This window comes from Myotis yumanensis, unplaced genomic scaffold, assembly GCF_028538775.1.
Source record: "Myotis yumanensis isolate MYYU_CA2020_CCGP unplaced genomic scaffold, mMyoYum1.0.hap1 SCAF_6, whole genome shotgun sequence".
NCBI classification, from domain to species: Eukaryota; Metazoa; Chordata; class Mammalia; order Chiroptera; family Vespertilionidae; genus Myotis; species Myotis yumanensis.
The window spans coordinates 64,147,239-64,173,346 of NW_027223757.1; the positions used below are offsets into that span (position 1 = coordinate 64,147,239).

A 26,108-nucleotide genomic window follows, 5' to 3' on the forward strand; every position below is an offset into this window, starting at 1 on the left:
ATTTCCATATAATGTCAGCTAAATTCTAAACACTTTTTTCTTTACTTTTCTTTTCTTTTTTCTTTTTCTCTCCCCAAATAAATCCTACTGGTCACTAGAAACAGTATAATACAAACTACCTTCATCTTTTGAAATATACCAGAAATAACATAAAAATAATCTCATGCTATGGAATGGAATTAGCATAGCTTATTTGGAAACATTAAAAAATAATAATTAGCAGCATGCCCTCCATATAATAAATGTAGCCTTCTCTAAGTGTAAAAGATTGTTATTAAACTCTACATTAATCCTGCTTTATTTTTGGTAGAAGTTGCAATTAAGGTTTGTTAGCATGATTTCTCCAATTATAAGTCATGCGTCTTTGTCTTCACCAGATGCACAACAGAATAAAAATGCATGAAAGGACTTGAATTTATACCTACAGGGCAACGCAGGTAGCTATGGCAAAGTTACAAAGCAAGCAGATGTAAAAACTCGCATGACAGTTAACCCACTTCCAGATGTTCATAACACACACATTCTATACATAATATATATTGTGAGCATTAAAGTTAGAAAATATTCTTAAGATAATAAAAATTTGAGTATTCATTAGTTTGTTAAATATTATAAGATTAATCAAAGAAAGTACGTGATTCCATGTTACAGTACATGGGCTAACAACTTGTTATTTTTAACCAGAATTTTCACCACAATTTGGGAAATACTATTTATTTTCATAAATAGTTAGTGAAGTTTTAGGTCCCAAAGGGTTCTCTGTCCAGTACCTTTCAATACATTATGGAAGGCTCAGCTAAAATATTCAGCCTCAATGGTACTTTGAGGCATCTTAATTTTTTTTGTTCCTTTATTTTGTTGTTTTCAGTGTCTATAACATTTAGTAGCTAAGCAAATATTTTTTGAACTAATGAATCAATATCATCGTACACATAAACATGAAGTCTTTTAGTTTTTAACTAGCATGTCTTTAAGTAGAAAACTTTGTTTTGATATAACTATTTTAAGTAATTTTTTTCACCCAAAAAGTAAAAACCAAATATTTGAAAAGCACATGATGCTGCTTTGGTTTGGTAAAAGAGTACGGTTATTACTAATAGTTAAATGACTTCTAATAGTTTGACCTAAGAAGTTCCCTAAACATGTTTATCAAGTAGGTAATAAATATACTTCATATAAAAAAGAAATAAAATAATTACAAATTTAAATATATATCAGGAGTCTTCTAATTTTTTTGGACAAGAAATTAAGTTTACCTTATGTGAATGTATATATGTATATGTGTGTGTATGTGTATGAAAAAATATTTTCTGGAACCATACTTACCCTGTTATTTTCTATTCTATTATGTTCTATTTCACTTTTTAAAAACAATGGATACAAACCATTAAATCAATTTTACTACCCAGTAATGCACTGCAATCAACATTTTTCAAAAGACTGGATTATGAAATTCTCCTCTTTATAGACAGCAACCTAGAGCATAACTTTTAACATCAAATTAACTTAGTACACACATTTATTTATTTACAAATCAATACATCCTCAACCAGAAAGTAGTCTCTTTAGCAATATTTATTTATATATGAATAATATGTTCAGGCAGGGACATAGATTATGATGGTACAAAGATGCAACAAGAGACTTTATCTGTCCTTAAATTTGGAGGGAGAGAATTATAGAAATCAGTACCTTTCATGAAATGATAGCAGTTCATCTGAGGAACAGAAATAGAGCTAGGTATTGCTAAGGAGGCAGTAATAAGTTACTGTCCCGAGTGAGATATCAGGAAACACTTTAGAATTAAGGGAACTTTAGATGAGTTTTGAAGGATGGAAAGGACTTCAACAGGCAGAGCACAAGAGCAAAAAAGAAACCAGGTAGACTAGATGACCAGGTCTCACAGGCCAGAAACAGCTTGCCAGGGACCTACAGGTGGACTGCCATGGCTGGAGGGTAGAGTGAAAGGTAATGGAAGTGGATGGAATTGCTAGAAGAGCACAAAGCCACTGAGCTTTGATTTGAGCATATCATGACTGGAGACACTGAAGAGTCTTTATAAGGAGAGTGTCCGTGTCCATTTGGGGTTTCTGATGATTCTATCAGTAGCAGGACAGTGCATGAACTTAGGAGGGACATTTGCAGTAGAGAAAGCTATGTATGGCAAGACTAAAACAAGATTGCAAATGTTGAACAAAAGTCATGGTAATAAAAAAACATAGCACTGTATTTTCACAGACCAGTCATATTTATATGCAAATAGAAGGAAACATAGTTCTTAAATTATAATGTCAATCAGAATATGTGATCTAATTTACTAAAATACTTTTTTAAAATACATCAATTGTTTAAAATGAAAGTATACTAGTATGTTTTATAATTACTAAAGTTGAGCTTTTATCATTTTAGATTTAAGTTTCTCAGGCTCTAGGCACATAAGGGTGTTAAATAAATGAAATTAAAAAAACAACACCTTTTGCTGACTTTCTTAAGTGATCCATTAAAACACAAAGACAAAATCAAAAGCCATTATGTTTATTATCTGATCTGAATATTCAGATTTGTGCAAAGTTATCTTACATTTGAGTAGTCGACAAGAGATTCTTACACTTTCTAAGGCTTATTTTTGAGTCATAATATAAGCAAAGACTCAATTTGCTGATACAGTCACTCTTTATTGAGTTAGTTATTTAATGACTAGTACTCGGTGCACGCAATTCATGCGGGGCGGGGGGGGGGGGGGGTGGGTTCCTTCAGCCCAGCCGGCACCTCACCTTCTCCAATTGGGGACCCCTTGGGGGATGTCCGACTGCCGGTTTAGGCCCGATCCCTGTGGGACATACCTCTTGCAATCTGGGACCGCTGGCTCCTAACCGCTCACCTGACTTCCTGTATGATCGCCCCTAACCTCTCTGCCTGCCTGCCTGATCGCCCTTAACCTCTCTGCCTGCCTGCCTGATTGCCCCTAACTGCATCTGCCTGCCTGCCTGATCGCCCTTAACCTCTCTGCCTGCCTGCCTGATTGCCCCTAACTGCATCTGCCTGCCTGCCTGATCGCCCCTAACTGCCCTCCCTTGCTGGCCTGATCTAGCCCCCAATTGCCCTCCCCTGAAGGCCAGATCTGGCCCCCAACTGCCCTCCCCTGCCAGCCAATTTGGTTCTGATTGGTCGGTTTCTATGCTAGTCAGAGTCAAAAGCTCCACCTCCTAGGCAACCATTGGCTTCTCACAGTTCACCCAGATTTGGTTCTGATTGGTTGGTTTCTATATCAGTCAGCGTCAAAAGCCCCGCCTCCTAGGCAGCCATTGGCTCCTCACAGTTCACCCAAATTTGGTTTTAGTCGGTTTCTATGCCAGTCAGCATCAAAAGCTCCGCCTCCTAGGCAGCCATTGGCTCCTCAAAGTTCACCCAGATTTGGCTCTGATTGGTCGCTTTCTATATCAGTCAGGGTCAAAAGCTCTGCCTCCTAGGCACCCATTGGCTCCTCACAGTTCACCCAGATTTGGTTCTGATTGGTCAGTTTCTATGCCAGTCAGCATCTCCGGGCCTATCTCTGGGCCTGATCAGCAGCCCCTGCAGAGGCCTGGAGAGAAACGGAGGCACAGATGCTAGTGAAGCCCAGAGAGAAAAAGAGAGGCAACGGCTGATCAACAGCTGCCACGGAGGCTGCAGATCAGACCCTGCCTCTCTCCAGGCATGATCCGCAGCCCACCTGACAGACAGTGCTGGGCTGCTGTGCCCGCACGGGTGGCAGTCAGTGCTAAGTCGCCACAGCAACCCAGCACTGACTGCCAGACTGACTTCCAGTGTTCAGTTGAGCCTTCGGTGGGTCGGTCGTTAAGGACCCTGGGTTTTTATATATTAGGATAACTAGTCCCTGATAAGAAATAATAGTGTACTCTGCCTCTGCACATATTCAAAGCTGTATGTATAGTAAATAAAATAAACCCAATTTGAATTTTCTCTCTATATAACACATTCATAGCACGTTCCTATTGAATAAAAAATCTAAACGATGCTGAACTTTTATCCTCGTAATCAATTGACAAAAAATGTCTTCAAAAGTTATAGAATATTTTTCTCAAGGTTTCAACAATTACAATTGTAAGGTATAAAAACTAAAAACATAGCCTAGAAATGTTCTCTTCTTTATTTGTACCTCCTGGCAGGGCTTTACCATTCTATTCTAGAATTTCATCGCCTTCAAAAAAAAAAAAGTGAATTTTTTACCTTATATATTTTGTGTATTTTTCTTATCTTTTCTCATTTTTACAAATAGATGCAAAACATATACAAACAGTTTAATTGTCTGGACTCTGCTCTCAAAATAAAATTAGTTGCTCATGAGTGCAATATATGTCACATTTAAATTAAAAAGTATTTTATTATATAATTTATGTAAGAAATGTGATTGGGATTATATTTTATTAAAAACACTGATAGTGAATAAGTGTTTTGGGACCAATCTGGAAAACTAGTATTTACTATAGCTTAAATACAAACTAAGGAAATAAATAGTGATATTACTTTTTCACAAGGCTCTAACTGTTTATATGTTTGTAACAACATTATGAAGCCATTTATGAAAATTAGTAATCTTTTGGTATTTTGCATCTATTTATTTTTACATAAATAAAAAACATGTTTATACTTGCTTTGTCCAAACTGCTAGTGACAATATCAGGAAAAAAATCTATTCATGCATTAAAATTAGTTATTTACTTCATTGACTTATCTATGACTTACCCAAATTTGAAAACCACCAACTCATGCATAGAGTACACATTGTTCAAATGTGAAAGGAAACTTTACCTGCTCTTAAATGTCCAACTACATCTGCAAGGCTACCCTTCTTTACTTTGGTGATGAAGGCACCAAGGCGTCCTAAGTCAGTCATTTTTCCTCCAACAACCTGGATAATTATAAATTTATAAGTGCCCAAGACTAAAACATAAGATTTTAGTTTGAGGAATTAATCACATCAGTCTCTTATGATGTACTGAGAATTGAATGTGGGGACATTAATGAAGTGAAATACATTTCTGATTAAAGAAGCTGGAAGCATAGTTTTAAAAAGAAAACATCATCTCCTTATATTTAAGATTATATTTAAGATGGCCATGTATCCTAAGGAAGCTTATGTACTGATTACTTATATTGACCTAACAATACAAAGGCGCCATGAATAGTGAATAACCCTACAAGACAAGTGCCAGTTCTTTCTTACTTACCATCAAACACAAGAAGGGTTTGACACTGTTTATATTAGGGTTCATTTTTCTTTATCCTCTCAACTCATGCCCACTATGTGAATTATATTTCTAAATGCAGATAATGCCCCATTGGCATTTCTGATCTTGATCTCTTTTGTATATATTTAGTGGAATGTAGGTCTAAGACATAAAGACCAGGAATTCAGACCAACAACAGGCAACTTTGGGGAAGCAATTTACCACATTCAAAGAATAACAGCCCAAATTTATCTCTGTTACTCAACATGTGAATGAGCTCCTCACCTGAAATATGTGTGTGATTCAATCTAACTCTCAAAGCCAGAGTTTTATTACTGAATATTTAACACTCTCACCTGGCTTTTCCACTTAGCTAAAAATAAATATGTCAGAAAGTTTCTAAGTTTAATTTCTTCCAAAGCAAGGACTACCTGTGTATAATTAGAAGTTGGAGGGATATTCTCAAAGGTTGAGATTGATCCATCATTCATAGGGATGTGCCCATTAGGGTAGGTGACGACAATTTCTTCATAACAAGAGAAATTAAGGGTAATAATAAAAACTGATACTATTAAATACATTAACTTAAAATTTTTTTGTTGTAATAGTCAATGGCTTGGAAGAAATCAAACTATCACACAACTATAAAACAATCTCTTGGTAAATAATTTTAAACCACAGCTTTGAATGTTTCTCTGTTTTCTAAAGGAAATAAAAGCACGAGATTTAACACACATGCATAAACATAATAAAACAAAATGTATGCACATATTTTTCCTACAATAAAATATAATCTTTTGTAATTTATTAATTTTTAATTTTCTCCGTTAAAGTCAATTAATATTTTAAAGGATACATTTTACTCTTTTGATATTACCACAAATTCTATTGCACTTACAAAACAATATCACTAATGTTTTATGTTGCTTGTCAAGTATAATAAAATTATGCAGTCTGCATTATCTAACCTTAGGACCACACATTAAAACCTTTTTGCTATAAAAATTGTACTTAAACTTTATATTCAGAGAAATATTCTTTAGTTTTCCTATAATCCATTGCAGTTTTCTAACATATTGTCATATTAACAAAGTATTTTTAAAATATTAACCTAGATAAAATACTAAATTTACCATAAAACATCACTATGTTAACAAGACATTCACTAGAAGGACTTTATTTGGAGAAAAGAGGAAATATTTAAAAATCATTGTCAGATGCTTTGTTGAATCCAGTCCATACTGTAATTCACCCTTTAAGAAACATTTTAAACCAGCATACTTACTTTCAGACCCAGTAATGCACCTGATTCTTTGGGCATAGTTGTTCTCTTGTTAAGAACAACACGTCCAATTAATCGGTCTCCCTCTTTAGATGGTTGCCACGTTACAGGATGCTATTAAAACATGAATAAAGTTAAAGAAAATTTGTTTTCTTTACTGCAGACAAATAATTATTAGTTGTCACATGATGTGATTTCTTCAGTTAAAAGACACTGTAGGAGGAATTCTTGATTCTGGTGGGCTCTATCCTTGGATTGTGACAATTTTCATTTGCAGTGGACACTTATTACCTTAAATAGTTCTAAAAGTAGTCAGCAGCTAAGTACATCCTTAAAAATAGTTCTGAAATAAAATTAACTGAAATTTAAAAATATATCTGCTTATATAAAGAAACTGATTCTGTATTTTGAGTTGTATTGTGAATTTTGATATACTTAACCAAATCACATCTGATTTCCAGTCATCATTTAATAATTCCTTTTTATTAAAAATTTTTATAATTATTCAGTGATAACTTTTTTATTCAAAACTGTTCTGTCTTAAATGAAATCAATGTTTGCTCTCATAAAATGTATAATGGAGCAGAATAAGATTACTATCTATCACATATCAGCAAAGGACAATAAACAGCACACATTACCCCTAAATTCCAAACTCTCACTTCTCAGAAAACTTACCGAACTAATCGGTGATGTTTCCCGACTATGCCACGTGGCAGGATCCAACCAGTAATAATCCAAGTCACCTGCACAATAAAAAAAAAAAGGGAAGTATAATGCGTTAGAGCAGAGAATGCTTTAATCATTTTAAGTATAACTTCTTCAATCTATGAAAGTTATGAATATCACAATCTTGACTGTGTGTATCCCAGAAAGATAATCCTCATTGCAAAGGCTGTGACCTGAATCCTTGGAATGAATGTGTGTTACAAAAGCACTTCAGACTATAGGAGAGCTTTCTTTTACTGTCATCATCAGGCTAGAAACACACACAAAAAGTATGGAAGGTACTGGGTTAATCCACTCCACTTCCCCTCCATACCAAGGCACAGCCTGCCACCTAGTGATGCTGGATGAAATTTTATTCACTGAATTGAGATAAGTATTAAAACTTAGTGTCTCCCTTTCTACTCTTCTGAACTATATCATATCTTTCAAAATTATCCACTGGCCTCTATCTTCTTCCCTCATCAGCTAAAAACAAGACAAATACTTTTGGACATGGTGTCGAGTAATTCAATATCAAGAATAACTTTTGGCAAAAGAGTACATACAAAGGACAGACTATTCAATTTTATGAAAGCCATAAAAAAGACCTTTACAACCCTTACTTTGTAAACATGAACTTATGAACCTTTAATTTTTATTGTTTAAGCTTAAAAACAGAATGCTAAAGAAAACATCTGAGAAAAAAGAAAAAAGTACTGGAAAGCATCAGTTCTTTCAGTAATTGCATAGGAAGAAAGGACAGAGTGGGTAACCCATGTGAGAAAAATGACCTCTTACATTTCATACGTGAGACTAAGTCACTTAAAATGTTTCTCCCTGTGGATCTTGAAAGAGAAAAACGTTAACAGAGTGAGGGAAGCATGCCATCTAACAATGAGATGTTGAGCTGGTTATTGGGGAAACGTTTGGCTGATATTTCTGAAGGTCCTAAGTAAAAACTTTTAATGTAGATGACAGGCCTGGAAGATATAGGCACTATAAAAGAAATGTAATAGGAAACACATCAAATATGGAAGCATAAAAAATCCATACACTTCAGTTTCTCAGTGGCTGCTCCCCTTTCTTTTTTATACAATATCTTAGAAAGGATGATGGAGAATGTTATACATACTACAATAAATACAAAAATGTTCTTCAAATATGTCATATAGGTAAAAGTAATTTGTTTTATAAAGGGTTGAATATTAAAAATTGCATTAGAAGAAACTATATTCTGTTAAAATTTACTCCACATGAGGTCTCTAACCCTCTCAAAATCATTCACTTTAAAATATATACACAAATTGATGTCAATAATTTTAGAATTTTAATCTTCTACTGGACCACTTCGGTTAATGAAATATAAGAAAATTTGTAAAAGGAAAGTTTTTTTCTCCTTTATTTTTATTGGTTTTAAAGGTCAGATACTTATTTTTAAAGTTGCTGTCTTCAGTATCACAATACTAAAGTTTTATTTTCCCTTGAAAGAAAAAATTATTTATAATGATAAAATTAACTACAAACATCATTCAAAATCTTACTGCAATTTATAAAGCTTTCTCACTAAAATATCATATACAGTGTAATAAGGTCTGATGACTTCTTAAGTGCTAATTCGTTTTGAAATACGGGGACAAAAATAAAACAACTTAGATGAAATTACTAATTTGAAAGCTGCTTTGGGAAGTCTTTGAGGTTAAACAAAAACTGATGAAAATCCACCTTATTTAAAAGACTTCAAGAAAACAAAGTTTGTTGTATGCTTCAATAATATGACTTCAATGTTAAAACTTTGGGATCTTTCTCTGACTTACGGCCCAACTTCTCATGTAGTGGTTCAACCCTGTTTTTAACCCAATTTGTCCTAAGTATCTCTAGATTAACATATCTTGTGAATATTTGCTTATATGTAAATAACCAAAAGATGATTTTTCTGGTACATTTTGATAATGATACTGAGCACTCTTTACTATGAAAACATTGCTTTCAAGCAAAGTTATTATATCATCTATAAGCTTTGTAGGATAATGATTGTGAACGGAGAGTTTAATTTAATTGGTTTTAGATGGGACAGACATAGTTGCCAGGTGATTTCCCTGTGCAGCCAGCAATAATTCGTACCTTATTCTGGCAGTGGTAATATGGATGCTACAGATTTTGCAGCTTAAAATAAAACCATACCCCCCAATTTTAGGCATAGATAGTATTGTCAATATATACTAAAAACATACAATAATATTTTTATATTTTAGTATTCAATTACACTTCCTTCACATTCTGAACAAATTCTAAAAGTTTTCTTATCACTAATTTCCATTATCACCCATTAAAATAAATTCTAAAACTTAAATATGTAGTTTTAAACTATATTTGTTTCTTCTTGCCATGTAATTACTAAACTTGAAGATATTATTTACTTTTTAACTGCTCTAACTTGCCTTTATAAGTCACATCTCTTCCGTATTAATGGAATAAGCAACACTAAATAAAACTTTCTCCTAAAATATTTGGACTCTAGCATATCATTAATAAAAAGCATTTTCCTGGATTACTTTTCTAATATGTGATGAAAGGTAGTGATTTCAAGTGGCATGGCTACAAAATGATAAATTCACGGTACAAGGAATTAATACAAAAGCATTTTGGTTCTAATGTTCAATATAACTATAAAAGGATAAGTTTACTATTAATATTAACTTAGATCCAGGAAATGTCTGAGTCTATTGAAATGTTTCAAGTTCACAAATAGCCAAGTTTAATGAAGTGTTATAATTTTAAGCATTATTTTTGTGAATTCTTTAAAAATAGACTTTTATCCTACCCTTTGTGAAAAATAGGTTAAACAATATATTAGCACACAACTTTCACTGCACAAATAAAAGTGAGTTAAATGACACTTGAGCCTTCTGTAAAGAGAACTAGCTGTCCCTGCACTCAAGTCATCATGATTAGAGTATGTAACAATGCATAAGCTTGCATCTTGATGATTTTAAATTTCATATCTTATGATATCTCATATCAAGGCAGAGCGGATTCCAATAAGACCAATCAAAGTCAATTGAAAAAAAAACCACATTCTAAGTAACATAAATGTATGAGTATATGAAATCTGTAAGGAGAAAACCATAAATCTAATTTCATACATTACATATCTATTTAACAATTTTCATGACAGTTACATTGAACCAAGTAGAATGTTCATCTAATGCGCAGGTAGTAAAGGAAAACTTATCCACACTAAAGCCTTGCAGTATTAGAAAATCTGGAATTCTTCTTTATCTCCAGTGAAATACACAGCATATTTTTAAAACATCATTATAATGAATGGTGATTAAGATGGAACTCAAGCTGATTACAAGATTGACCCCCAGAGTAACTCTCCACAATTTCAAATACATATCATAATTGTGCTGCCTGTCATCTCAAAAAATAAATTGTTCTTCCTATATAGTACATATTGTTGACGTTTAAAAAAGTATAAAACTCAGACCAAAAATCAGAAGAATCCTCCTTCCCAGAGAATTCCCGTATCTCTTAAAAGGTCTTCTTTTTTTTGTTTATCCTCCACAAAAGAATGTGTGTTGACACTAAATAAAGTTAAATAGCTACTAATCTACTTATTTATGGCACAGTACATAAACAAATTAAAATTCTGGACAAAAATATATTTATTAAATGTTTTATGCACTGCATACACAAAAACCAACTCAATTCTAAGAATGTGTTTGTAATTTGAGACAAATTAAAATGCAGAGTACCATGGTCAGCACACATGAGTTAATAAATATGGCTTTGGTTATAATGTGATAAAAACATACATTTTAGCTCATTTTAATATTTCACAAGGACATACTTTTCATAGACAGTAATTAAAATCCAAGTTTAAGAACTGTGGTAAAATCTTAACTTCTCATTAACATAATGAAAATACCATTTTGAAATATTTTTCTCCTACTTTAGAAGACTATTTTAGATACTTTTATGTCTATAAAAGGTATGTCCACTCCCATCCATAAGTTATATACAATAGTGGAGCTAACTTTGGAATATATCAGCAATAATGTGCTATGCAGTGAAGTTCTAGAGGCCTAATTTCACCTAAGTTAAATTAGCTGCCAGGGATAAGAAAAAATATTATTTAATAGGACTTACTTTCTAGGCAATAAAATAAAATGGGAAAACATACTTGTTAAATTTAATCATTAATCTGTGAAATGTGAAAGCCTATGTGTAGTGATGCAAAATTACAAATGAATTACTGTCAGTCTAAGTTCCTAGTATACTAAAAATATTGGTCCTCAAATACTCTTTGGTGAGTTCATTCAAAATCCACATCAGTGTTCACCCATAATTTGATGGTAGGGCTAGATGCATCTCCAACCATTGGTCTTCAGCAAGAATGTTTCAATAATTCTAAGTAACGTAAAACCCAATTTCTGATTTGGGCCCAGGACACATACACAACAAGTGTCATTCCTTGGAAAAATTACATTATCTCCAGCCCTCAGGGATTCATTAGAGTGGCAGTTCTTTAAATGCATGTTAGAAACTTCACTTTCAAAATTCCCCTTTGTTCACAATATGCTCTGTTTCTATCATAGAACCAACAATAACATTCTCTCTGTCTCTTCGGTATATAAATTTGATGGTTCAAGTAAATGCATCAACTATTATTGATTTAATTAAAGAGGTGTCAAAGATGTTTGTATTTAGAAATTATTTATGCTCAACGGAACCTGCAGAGTGAACTACATCTAGGGAGAGATCAAGTATTTGCTTTAGGGCCTGTGATGGCATCTTGTGTTTTATAAGTAGCTTATCTCTAAAAGGAGAATTTCATTAATATATTTAGTTGAGGTGGTACTTTTCTGATTATAAGTCCTTTTTGGTGAAGTTGAGAATTAACTTTTGGAATGCCAACCCTATCACCACAGAATTCTACAAAACAGTTGTATCGAACTCAGAATCAATATTTCTGGTTGTGCTCTGAGCTCAGTCATTAAAAAAAAAGGAAGATAAGGCCTCAGCTTGGAAAATAATAACTTATTATATAAAAATATATATTAAAAATATTTCCAGTAATAATATTGATAAGCTTTTCTGTCAATTTTAATGGGATGTAAAAATTAAGAAAATATTCTTTTTCTGCCCCAGAGTTTACTTATTTGAAACTTTGAATAATCAGAGAACTACACTGTATTTTAATTTCTCTATTAACATTATTGTATCTTATCAGCTATTTATAATTATTTTGTTTTTTATAAAACATGAGAACTAGCTATTGTGTAAAAAAGAGCATTGTATTAGAAATTGGACACTTGTGATTCTAACCCTAACTCTGCCACTTTAGGTGAATTCTCTTGATAATAGCCCTTCATTTCTATAAACCTTATCCTCCTCTGTAAAATGGGGATAATGCCACTAGTTCTCAAATATTTTACGAGGATTAAATGAGATATGCTAGATTTGTAAATTACAAAGAACTTTAGTAATAGATTTTATAGTATAATTACATAGTTGTGATTACAAATACGAAATAATGGTGTTATGATTGAATACCTATCATAACTAATATAGGTAAAATCAGTAATCTTTGTAAAATATGTATGCTGTGAAATGGGCTCAGAAAAATATTAAAGTCACTTTGTTTATAGAAATTATTAATTGGCTTGGTATAAACCAGATGCTCAAGAGTTGAGAATAAATGAATATTTTTTTTTAAATTCCAATTGATAAATGATGAGGAAATAAAATATATAAAAACAATAACATAAATCTTCCTGTTAATTTCTACAAAACCAATGTAAGTCTAAGGGAATAAGAATATGGCTACTTTTATAGTCAAGCAATCTATACACTGAAATGTATGCAGATTAACAACTAACCAAAAATATCTGAATAATTAATTTAATCAGCTTGTATCCTTAATCTAAAATTAAGCATTTTGTAATTTCTTCTTTATATAATATTTTCAAGTGGGAGAACAAAATACATGTGGTATATAAACCAAATATTTCAGGCTGAATTTCTCCAAATCAGGAAACAAGTAGGCCATTTTATGCCTTTATATATTTTCTTCTGATGAATACCCCTGAAAATGTTTCCTTGCAACCAGCTTATATTATACCTTAAAAATTATTTGGTATAGATGTTAGCTATGGAATGCATTTTAATAATTAATATTCTAATGAGTTATAAATATCCTAACTTCCTCAGATTTCTTTCCTTTCCTCATATGTCACTTATATTCCTAACAAAATAATCTAAATAATAAGATTGATGGTCTTAAAAAATAACAAGTTTAAATATGTACTAGGGTCACCTGGATGATGGGGCTTTGGGAAAAAAGAAAATTTCGTGACTTTACGTTAAATAGGCTAAAGGACATTGAGAAATAAAAAGCTATTTGAGATGGTAGACGTTAGTCATCAGTTTAATTTTTCCTAATTTTGAAAGGTATATAACTTAGATTTTTGAAAGTATATGAGGCTTTAGGTTTCAGAAACACTCCCAAAACACCATGTTGTGCAATGACTTCTTTACTCTTTAGCTCTGCAGTGAACTGATGCTGCAGGACCCAGAAGTGGTTGTAAATGAAAGTTCCTGAAAGTTTCAAGCGGTAACAACAACAACAAAAACAAAAACTACTCATACATACATAGATGTGCGCGCGCGCGCGCACACACACACACACACACACACACACACGCACACACTTTTGTGCCTTAGAATAACAAAAGAAGGGTATTCATGGTCTTCTGCAAATCTAGACCAGACTGTACTAGTATTTATTATCTGTATTAAATAAGAAACTGTATCTGAAGAAAAGTCTAAGATGATTGATAGGGCAAAATGATTTCCACCAATAATAGTTTAGAGAGGAATAAATTGCATGTAGAAATATGGTTTGAGGCCTCATGACTGAAAAATGTCTTCCCTAGAGTATAAATACAGAATAAGAAAGTACCCTGAATAGAAAATCACAAAATTAACCATCTTAGGGAAACTTTTCTGTTTCTTCTAACACAGTGACTCTTCATCATTAGGAATTTGGGAAGTGCTGCACACAGGAGGGAAATATTTTACTGCAACTTTCCAACTGACCAGGCTTCCACATTGACACTGAGTATTCCATTCACTTGGGAGAACAGGTTGTCACGTGCAAAGCCTCGGAATAACCAGCCAGGAAACCCTGTGGAAAAAATCGGGGTTTATTTGTTTTCATTGTTTGGGGACTGGATGTTACCCACAGGCTAAAGAAACTGTCGTGCTGGGCAAGTTCACAGCATATATTATAAGAAAGCACTCTAGATGTAAATCTCTTTGATAAAGAAAAAAGTTAGTTTTTATCCAGACCTCACATCCAGGCACTGCTAGCAAAATAAGATTAATTTGCAATAATAATTCTGAATGCCACGTCAATTTCTACCTGCCTCTACATCCAAAGATATAAAAATGAAAAATATGGAGATCAATACATTATCATGGTTTTGTTGATATAGGTAATAAGGATAAGAGTCAAATGATGATAAAGATAAATTTAAGGGTATATAGAACAAAATGGAAGTACTTATGAGGGATTGATACTGCTTAAGCTTTAAAATATATGGTTAAGCTATAAAATATTAGAAAACAAATTTATGCTAGCAACCATTTTGGGTGATATAAAGAGATGTTTTAAAACCAGAGTTCCATCAAAGCAAGTTAATGTAAATGTAACTTTCTTTTTGGTTTTGTTTTCTGTTTGTTTGTCTTTGTTTTTATTTTGGATATGCAAACAAAAAAGTTATAGAAACCTTAAAGGACTTTTTAAAGTTGGAAATTCCTTGACTGGTAGTGGGAAATCACTAGGCACAGAAGTTTAGAAAAGATGTTTAGGCCTCAACATGTTCTAGAGAAAAATGCTAAGTATCCGTATTCGTAAACCATCAAAACTAGAGCCATCAGAAACTAGGCTTCAGAACACTGCAAGGTCACTGGTCTAAACCTCCGCCGCAGTGCATAAGAGGTCAGGCAGTGTAAAAGCATGTCCCTTTAAATGTGCTCCAGCTCCATTTGATGGAAGATAATTCAAGTAACAGAAAGCACAAAAAGCAATGAAGGGGAAAACGTAATATTCACCAATGCAGATAGCATATATTCTTCTTCTTATAAAGCCAAAAAAGTTAAGGTTGCTCAAAGATTAATCTACTGACTCAAGAAAAGAAGTCCAGAGTTCCTAAATATTTCAGGTTTGGATTAATCACTCTAAAATTATCTTTTCATTATAATAGTTTCAAAATATCTTCATCTTACATTTTCATAACAAAACCTGTTCCACTAAAAAATCAGGGCATCTAAACGGCCTAGACTTACAATGCTCAACGTGATGTTGTGGCTTGGTCACAAGGGTTCTCTTAAGAATGGGCTTCTCCTCAGAAATGCATGGCAAACCCAATTAATGCCCAGTGTGTCTGCCTAACATTAGATCCATGACTCCACAATTATTTAGCTGTACTGAACTACTCCCAAGCTCACTTCAGAGGGTACATATTTTTTAGGACAATGTACTTCAATATTTTTTAAATATTTACTTTAAAGCAATACCTACAGAGGTCTTTGTGTGGGATATGCAGTAAATCTACTAAAATATTATAAAACTCTTAGTTAATCCAGACCACCAGACAGCCATGCACCTGTACTTATACTGCATTTCCACACAGTCCCTTTCTCCTCACTGATCCCAATATTCCTTTTATATACTGTCCTTTAGTATATCACTATATGGTGATGAATATCACTATATGGTGATGAAGTTACTCACATATGGAGCATGCTGCTGTTGCTATCTTCTCTGTGAAACTACACAGAAAAAACTTCTTTCCGGTGTCAATATCAGGAAAAATAAGTATGTACCTAAATGACTGGTTCTTATGTTACGGAAGCTGTAAATTTTGCAACTGACAGAACTCTTCTCAGAGCATATGTGCTAGAATTTTTATGGTTAAAACTGAAACCAAATTTTCTACCCTTGTTCTTACTCATCAACTGTTTTACGTACTTTTAACTTATTTCAAATGGCTATATATTTACATTTGGTAGCTAGCTTAAGTTGCTTTTAGTAAGTATTAAGGTAGATTATAAAGTGGGAATTAAAGTAAAATTAAATGTTTATACACAAAACATAATTTAATATATTTATTATAACCATTTTCATTAAAGTTTGGATTTTTCATTCATCAGTCTCAAAATATCTGTGATACAATGGGAAACAACTTAAAAATACAACTGATGTACAGGTGTTAGCTTATATATAGCTTAAACAGCAGAATTTAGTAAACACAAGTTTTATTAGCCTATTTGTAAATCTTGCCAAAGAATGGAAAGTAAATGAAAAAGGATTCTCATCTGGCAAAAACAAGTATCACAAATCTGAGGTCCATGACTTTACACTTTCAAAAATCCAGTAGACTTTCACTAATAATTTTACAATTATAATCCTAAGAGTCTGTCTGTTATTCAGTCCCATAGGACCAGTGAAGATGTACATTGCTAAGCGCAAAGGAACTGGTACAGACAAGCACATTGACAGCAATAAGAATTCACAAGAATGGGCACATGATAATTAAAAACAAAACAAACAAATCAAACAAATGGGTTAAGGCTCTTTCTGCCCTTAACACTGTGATACTGTGAGTATACTATAACTGTACTAACAGGCAACATAATAACTGATGTTAAAACAATAGCCATTAGACAACTAAAACAATTATTGTATGAAACATGAACTTTTATGAAAGTAGGATGCAATCCTTTTTCCAGACTTCCTGGTTAAAAATAAACAAACAAACAAAAAGAGTAATATACAATTCTGATGAGAAATATTTTAATTAAAATAATGAAAATAAAATAAATAACAACAAGCTGGCTGGCAATTGTTTAGCATATTGGAAAAACTCAGTTACCTAGAATGAAGGATTTAAAGCTAAGATTTTATAATTCCAAAATTAAATCATTACTCATCAATGAAAAAAAAAATAGAAACATGGACCAGTTTATCAAATAGTGCTTTAGATTTAAGGTGTTATTAAAATTAAGGATTCAATGCACTATAAATATTATCTTATTTTCTCCCTTTGAATGTTATATTTTTTGATATTTGTGAATGTAGTACCAAAAATAGAAAATAGAGGGTTAACTGCTCCTTGAATAATGTCCTACACACACAGTGGCTAAATTGTCTTCTAAAGATACTTACTAAAATTAATGTCTCTTGAGTAAGAGTAAAACAAAGTGAACAAAACTATCATTTCTGGAGGATTGGTTATGTAACTGAATTACATTGTAAAATTAACAGATCTTTGATGAAAAAAATTAAAACTGAATATTGTTAGCATTGATATCTAACATTTTCAGTGACATTAAAACTGAAATTTGAAATTAGTCTTTGAACAATTTGTTAACGATATTAAATTGAATGCTACTTCAATAACATTAAGAATAATATTTTTTCCTGTGTTCTCTAATGCAAATTTTATAAATTGATACCAGACCTTTCTAATTAAGATATAGAGTGATATCACTCACAAAGACAGTAAATGTCATTAAGTAATTTCTCCCAATAAATATGAGCACATTTAAGATTGACAGAATAAGTCCAATGATCTTAACAATATAAGATCATATACTGTACATGATTTCCAATTTAACCAACCCAAATTTTAGCTAAAATGGCCGAATGACCACAGCAAGAATGATCTGGAGAAATGGATAGACCCATGAGAAATACTAAATTATAACAGTGATTATAATAGTTCCAACATTAAGAAAAAATAATAATTTACCTTAACCTTTCCCAAAATATAAAGATATCTATCCCCAAAAGTAAATCAAAGTAAAGGCTTATTTCTATTTTAAAATGCAGAAGTCAGTCAATAATATCTCTTACACTCATTTTCTTCCTATCTGGCAAAACTTTAAGTAACATTTTACTTTTAGGTATAAAATGCTTATTATTCATGTTTAAAATATATCTTTAAAAAACTTGGATTCAATAATTGTTACAACTGTATTCTAATGGCTAAATACTAATTTTTCAAATGAGAAACTCCATATTACTCTAGCCTGGCTAAAAAAAAAAAAAAAAAACTTGAAAGGGATAAAAAGCAACCCTGGCCAGTGTGCTCAGTGGTTGGAGCATTGTCCTGTACATCAGGGAGTCACTGGTCCCATTCCCAGTCAAGGGCAGGTACTTGGGTGGCAGGTTCGTTCCCAGCCTGGAGTCAAGTCTGGGTGCTTGAGGGAGGTGACCAGCCTATGTATCTCTCTCACATCGATGTTTCTTTCTCTTTCCCTCCCTCCCCTTCACTCTCTCTGGAAAGCAATGGAAAAAATATACTCAGGTGAGGATTAACAAAACAAAAAAAGAAGAGGATTAAAAACATCGAAAGGAGACATCTTGCAGACCTTTATAATTTCACTTATCAAGAATTTCTATAATTTTATTTGTTTTCTAAAGTGATGCACTAATAGTTTTAATGACAAAAATTACACACACACACACACACACACACACACACACACACACACGGATCTTTGGGCCTACTAGCTACAATCTTCGTTTACTGTATTTTAGATCAAATACCCAGATGTGCAGTTAGTTCACAGGCATGAAAACTGAACCCATTGTAATTCAGCTTCGTATAACCAGTCCGGGTAAATGTGGCGACTAAAGAGAGTCTGTTCAAGGATTCTGGATGTCAAACACAAAAGGGACAACCTTCAAGCAAAATCACCAAAAACAGATCCTTCTCCTCATTATAAACCATGAGTTTCTCACCAATATTTTAAGGTGATTAAACAGATATTTAGGAATTCTAATATCATACTCGATTTTTCCATCACTTTTACGTCTTCATGTAATAGTTCTGATGATGACAGTAAAATCTCATAGACTAAAGCAAACCTTACATGAAGACCTCTATAACTAAATGTCTGATCTAGAACAAGACTAGCATATGAAGTCAGGAAATCACTACATAATAGTATTTGTCAAGGAAGTCTTTTGTCAGAGAATAAGAAAACTAGTCTGTCTGGCATTCTGAACAGAAACAAGCCCTAGGCAGCCCTTCAGGTACAGATGAAATAATGTTGGTCCACACAAAGCACAGTCCCCTGTTCATCTAAATGAAAGCTCTCTATGTTGTATTTGAACTTTCAATCATCCCTCACCCCTTTACTTACATCAGTATATTTAATCCTTTATTTATATTTTTGGATAGTTAAGCCTGGGGTGGATTTTTTCACTGTGTTGTGGAATAACATAGCCCATGAAAATATCAAATGCTAATTAGTTATTCTTTTAAGCAAGAGCATTTTGAAGCAGGTCTAGGGTTTATCTATTATTCATAGAAGAAAAAATGACTTACCTTCATGCAGGCAAGACTTTTTCTACCACTGAATATCAAGTAATTTGTTTTTGTAATACTTTTAATATATCTTTATTGATTTCAGAGAGGAAGGGTGAGGGTTAGAAAGATAGAAACATCAATGATGAGAAATAATCATTGATAGGCTGCCTCCTGCATGGCCCCACTGGGGATCAAGTCCACAACCCAGGCCTGCGTCCTTGATGGGAATCGAACCCCAGACCCTTCAGTCTACAGGCCGACTCTCTGTCCACTGAGCCAAACCAGCTAACGCTGTTTTTGTAATCTTTAAGGTAGGGTTATAACCTGGGTTATGTGACCCCTTTTACATGGTGCATAGAATTAAGGGATACATATACCCTTTAAAATTGTACATAAAATTTTGTGTGCATAACTGTTTCTCTGTGGAGAGCCCATTGCTTACTTTATTTCTCTGAGGGTCCCATGATTTCTCTCAAAATTAAGAACAAATGGCTGAAGAGCTGGGGTGAAGGAGTGACTCAGACCAGCACATTGCTATCTTGTCTTAGTGGGTTACCTTTAGCTCCCAGAGTTATTCTATCTTGCAGGTCCGCATCCTCAGCAGTATACTTTCATTAAGACCCCTATTTAAGCTAGGAAATCAGGGAACTATGCTCAGACAAAATGAGCTTTGTGATTACATACAGAGGGCAAGGGAATTCACTTGCCCTCTGTATATAAAAAAGCACTTTTGTGAATTATCATGAGTCTAATTAATCATAATTTTAAAAAGCCTTTAGTATCAATAGGCAAGAGAACTTACTATATATACAGATGGGCCAATACTTCTTCCCTGATGAGTGCTTTAAACAATTTCAAAGACATTTACTAAAAAGAAAAATATAGAAAAATAGTAATAGATTTCATATAATCTAAATAAATCATTAGAAAACATAATCTTGGAATAAAATTAAAATTTCAAAGTGGCTAAAAAACTGTTCCAGTTTTGACTACCAAGATTCAAGGGCTAAGCATTCTCCTAAAGGAGAAAAAATAAAACAATAAAACAAAAGAATAAAAACTAAACAAAAAAAACTGCAAGGCCACCAGTTTCTTGTTACAAAAAGAAAAAAAATCTAAAAATCTTCAAAAGCTATGAATAAGTCTAAAATATTTCACAGATGTTATACAATTAAAAACTTGTATGTTAGAACCCATCTATTACAATCACTATGGACCCTTTTCTGAAGTCAGCTTTGAAATTTGTTCAATATTTACAGTTTACCAAAATAAGAATTTATTTCCCAGGTCTTTAAAACTCATACAACTCATATAAAACCTTCTTTGAAAACAATGAATTTAAATTAACCAGACATTCAAAAAATTTTGGTTGCATTTCTAAAAGAACTGACCAATTCATTATATGATTATGACAATTACCTTCTTAAAGATAAAAGTTGGCCTACTTGAAGCAGGCTATCTAAAAATCTAAACCCATTTCATTAACCTACAATTCTCAGGCATGAAAATAAGTATCATAAAAGTCTTCTTATTAATATTATTATAATATAATTACTAATTCTTTCATTGATTTATCTACTTTGTAATTTCACATGCTTATTCCTAATCTTGCTGGCTTTAGAAAATTGAGAAGAACAGAAAGTGCCTCTGGATTACTTGGAGAAAAATAGGGAAGAATACATACTTGCTGGTCACTGGGATTAATTTTGTCTTTGTTTTTCACATGACTTGCATCATTTCTCTAACAGAACTCTTCTCAGAAACAGTCACCGGATATGCTTCATAAGGAAAATACCTCATTCTCCTGAGGAGCTTCCCAACCACGCACTAAAACTACAGCACCACATAAAATCAGAAGGTTGGAAGAGACTTGAGCAGACGAACTCTCTAACGATGGAGAATCAGTTTACTAATAAAGTTATTGCCCTCAAACCTCTTTGTGTGGAGATGACAAATCTGACTGGTTCCTTCAAGCTAGAGAGAGAAATCGATCCTTGCTTTTCTTTCATCTCTCAAGTGCATCTGTGTGGGAGCATGAGCCATCACTGCCTCAACCTTTCTCTCATCATGAGATGTGTCTATCATTGAAAAGACCCAGTCAGTATGACAGTGAACACAAGATTCATAACTCTTCTCAACTAGCAAAGACTAGCCACTCTGCAAGCGCATGGCTCAATTTACATTAAATACTTCTATCCTCCCAAAGAACACATTTAATTAAACACAGAACTTGTATGCATATATGCATAACCCATAGACACAGACAATAGGGTAGTGAAGGCCTGGGGCAGGGAGTGGGGGCAGGGATGGGTTAGAAGGGGTCAATGGGGGGAGAAGGAGGCTTATGCAATACTGTCAACAATAAAGATTTAATTTAAAAAATAAAAAAAAATTCCAGACTCATGAATCAGGAGCAATCTCATTCAGACTTTTTAGAGTGAGAGGTTGTTGACTGCGTTTCTTCTAGTTGCCTCTGATCTTTTGGATTTCAAGCTTGCCCTTAGCAGAAAGTGGACCTCTTGAAAGTCATTTGCTGAGAAGAGCAGCCAGGAGCTTCCCCCAGATGCCCTCAGCAGCACGCGCTGTACCTGAGAGGAAGCGAGGAGGCAGCGAGGGTGCTCACGTCCCTGGCAGGCTTCCAGAGGGCCCAGCAGCTCTGCATCCAGGACCTTATCTGGCTGCAGCAAAACACATGATGCCTCCTTCGCCTCCCAAGGAGTCTGACAGCAGGTGCCCTCAAGACACCTCAAACTTGCTCAATGCCTACTTGGCAAAATAGTTACAGCAGAGCCAAGAGATTTGCTGGTTTAATTTAAAAGAGCCATAATCTCCTTTCCAAAAGAAGCCTCAGTTGCTAAAACACTGCAAAGGAAGAAAAAAAAAAAACTAAAAGATTTCTATGTCTCTCTTTTATTAATAAAACTGCATACCTTTACAAACTGAATAATACTGTCTTTTTGCTACACAGAAATGACCGTCAGATGATCTTGAGCATCTGAAAAATGCCATGCCATTCCCACAGAGAATAACATTAGAGTCTTTTTCCAAACTGGCAGAATGGAAACAGGGGCCAGAAGGGGTTAATTCCTCTGTTGCCCAAGGTCACACACCCAACTCTGACCCAAAAGACTCTGTTTCCCTTTCCTTCTTTCTGTCTGGGCTCTGTATTCCCCTTATCTGAACAGTTTTCCCTTTAGTCCAAAGCTTAGCACAAAAACACAGGAATTCCCAGGACATGCTCTGAAATAACTGTCGACTAGGAGAAACAAGGCCTTGAAGCTTTCGTTTAAATACTTCAAAACAACAATCTACATATAGACTGATATCTTTATATTTTTAAGAAGACTAAGCTAGGAAGCTTCTAATATTAATGACATCACTAAACAGGGAAAACAACTTTCTTTGATCAATCACAAAAGGAAAATATGTATTTCTGAATTAACTGTGTAATATACATACATCAAAGTAAGGGTTAAATACTAAGTTATAGACAAATGTACGCTCCAGATATTCATTTAAGACATGAAACGTAACAATAACTTCACGTAATGCAACTAGAAGATCACCATGTATTCTAAAATGATACTATATTTGTGTAATTTCCATGTTCAAAGTAAAATAGTTCTCATTCTCTACTGATAGAACCCACTGAAGCATTTTAATATCTTACTCTTTGGATAATTAAACAATACATTGCATTAATTTTACATTTATGCATAAGATTAATATGGCTTAGTTTACCTGTTCCTGGGAGAAACGTATGAAGTAGTAGGAACTGCAGAAACCAGCAAACATAACAGCAGCATCAGAGTGGTTAAATCAATGCTACTGGCATCAAATCACTAAATTCTAGCTAGCAATGGCAGCAAATCCACAACACTCTTAGAAATCCACCAAAACGCAAAATAATTTTAAAAACAAAAATAAAAATTCTGTAGTCCTTGCATTCTAAATCAAAATAAACAAACAAAAAAGCCTGCAGTGTCCAACATTATACAACAGTGACACTAAACAAGGCCGTAAGTGCTGCTGTCATCAAAACGGATCTCTGCAGCGTACAGATGCTCATTGATTACCGCACTAATCTATATGCTCTGTGCTGTCCAAGAGGTTCCCACTGTAGCAAACACCAAAGCTCTGGCGGGTCCATAATTAACCATTTCCTGACACAAGGCACCTTCCTACAGGCAGAGACCCACGAAACGCTGGGGTCCCTTAAAGCTAGCACAGGAGAAAAGACTCAGGCAGAGGCTTGAAGAGCTCCTCTTATTTTCCCCCCAGTGACATTGCACTGAGATACCCGTGGGCTAAGATGACAAAGTCAAGCCAGACCCCTGCTGGCTTGTGGACCACAGAGAACTCACCTGAAATGATTTGGTCCCATTATCAATCACTGGCAATGATGCTGTCAAGCCCCGTGTAAGAGATCATTTCCTCTGCAGCTTCCCTATCTCAGAGATCTTAGCCCAATGACAACAACTGCACCAGGAAGCTTCAACTAAGAGTAGAGGAGTGACTGTTGGGAACAAGGACGAAAGTGCTTGTTCAGGCTCCTCCGGGATGGCCAGCCTCCTGCTATTAGTAGCTCATCGCCAGAGGGCCAAAGGACAAACTCAAATAGGTTTGGCTAGGGAGTTGGGGGGGGGGGGGGGTGTCATATTTCCAATATTTTTAAAGATGCAGGTCTTTTGATGATTGTAGAGTCACAATTCATAGTCTAACAATTTTTTCACTGCAATATAGAATCATTACCCTCTCATTAAGTCACTACATTTACTTTATTTACTCCAGATCATGAATTACACAGAACAACAGCAATAACAACAAAATTAGTTGATTTTTAAATTATATCATTCCCCCAATTTCATCTTTATATAATCCTGTTTCCAGAAACAACAATGAACAATGATATACGTCTCTAATCCACTGGGGAATGTTATTAAAAAGTAGAGGCAAACTGCTATTAGTTTGCTTTAGAAAATGAAATGACCAAATAATAATAGCCAGAATAAAAAACAATCTTTCATTTATTTAGACTAAATGCTCTATGTTTACTTAAGTCATATCTACTTAAAAAAATAATTATCTGGTAAGGAAAAAATACTGAAAAATGGATCATCTCATCATCACCGAATCCACTGCAAAATATCCACAAATTGAATAATTTTTCCCTCTCCAAAGCAAGTTTTTCTCTCTATTTGGAATCTTTATGTTTTCTTTTCCCCCAAGTATGCTTTAAAGTATCTTGAATCAAAATTGGCCAAATTGTTGACTCAGATATAGAAAGGGAAATAAACATTAACTGAATCACTGTTATGTGCCAAATATTGTGCTGTGTTAATTTTATTTAACTCATTTATTTCTCACAAGCATATGACAAAATCAGTATTACTTGTCCCATGTTACAGATAGGGCTCAAAAAAGCTAATTAACTCACTCAAGGTCACATGGTTTATAAGTAGCAGACATGGGATTTGGACTTGACTTTGATTTAAAAGCCCACGTAGGAGCTTTTCACTACACCATGGTAAGTAGGAGCTACTGTCAGTATTTTGGTAGATTATGCAAAGTTGTGCCAGTTTTTGTTAAAGTGCTAGTGACTTGGTGTAACAAAACTATAATGATGCAGAAGAGGCTTATGATCTTCTACCCTGACTTTGCATATTTGGAGCCAATAAGGGTTCTCCAGACCACTTTATGGGGCTGAAGTCTTATACTTGCTGAAGTTAAGTTTCTTTATGACTATGGCTCTGACATAAGACATGCCATGGTCTACAGACAGAGCTGCTGGCCCAGCAAGAGTACTGAAGAGTAATGATAAAAGGAGAGTCAAAACTTTCAACAACCAATTTCCCCAAATGGGTGCCCTGCAATTTAATTTGATTGAAATTTAAGAATCTATGGATCTTATAAGCCTGTGACAATTGAATTAAAACATTTTAGTATGCTGTGGGTGGCTAATATTGTGCCTGATTTGGAGATATCTCCTTTTTGTATGTCTTCCCCCCCCCCCCCCATTTCTCTTTTTCTCCTTTATCACCTGAAAAGGTCTTATTTCAAATTACAAGATCATTTATTATGCTATTAACCTAATATGTATCCCCAATTTAATCTCATGAATTTGTTTATTTGGTATATTTATCTTGAGTTCCCTAAAATGCCTGCATATGAGGAAACTTGTCAAATGGTAACAAACTAGATTTCTAACAGAAGACACTTAATAAACCAAATAAGGTCTCTGAAATGGTATAAACATTTCATAATTATAGAATCAAAACAGAGATTCCATATTATAAGGAACTAATGTTAAACTTATTTCAACATATCCTATCATTCATTTCTGGGTCCCAAATACTCTGAGATCCCATGCATAGTAATAAGTGCCATTCACTGAGGTCACTGTCCACATATCAGGAAGGGGGGAAAAATCCTTCTGTTGCATCTATTAATTCATAAGTGTATATTAACAATATTTACTTATTTAAAACATTCCTAGCA

General features: G+C 33.9%; 1 protein-coding gene across 49 annotated transcripts in view; it reads right to left on the reverse strand.

Moving 5' to 3' along the window:
* The window catches only part of RIMS1 (regulating synaptic membrane exocytosis 1), a 413,878-nt gene that overhangs the window by 135,422 nt on the left and 252,348 nt on the right, over positions 1-26,108 (reverse strand). For all 49 annotated transcript variants that reach the window (XM_070418243.1, XM_070418247.1, XM_070418292.1 and 46 more), the window contains 3 exons: positions 7,192-7,259; positions 6,517-6,627; positions 4,813-4,912 (listed from right to left, as the gene is read on the reverse strand). In XM_070418243.1, coding sequence (XP_070274344.1) covers positions 4,813-4,912; positions 6,517-6,627; positions 7,192-7,259 — 279 coding nt within the window. The remainder of the gene's footprint in view (positions 1-4,812; positions 4,913-6,516; positions 6,628-7,191; positions 7,260-26,108) is intronic.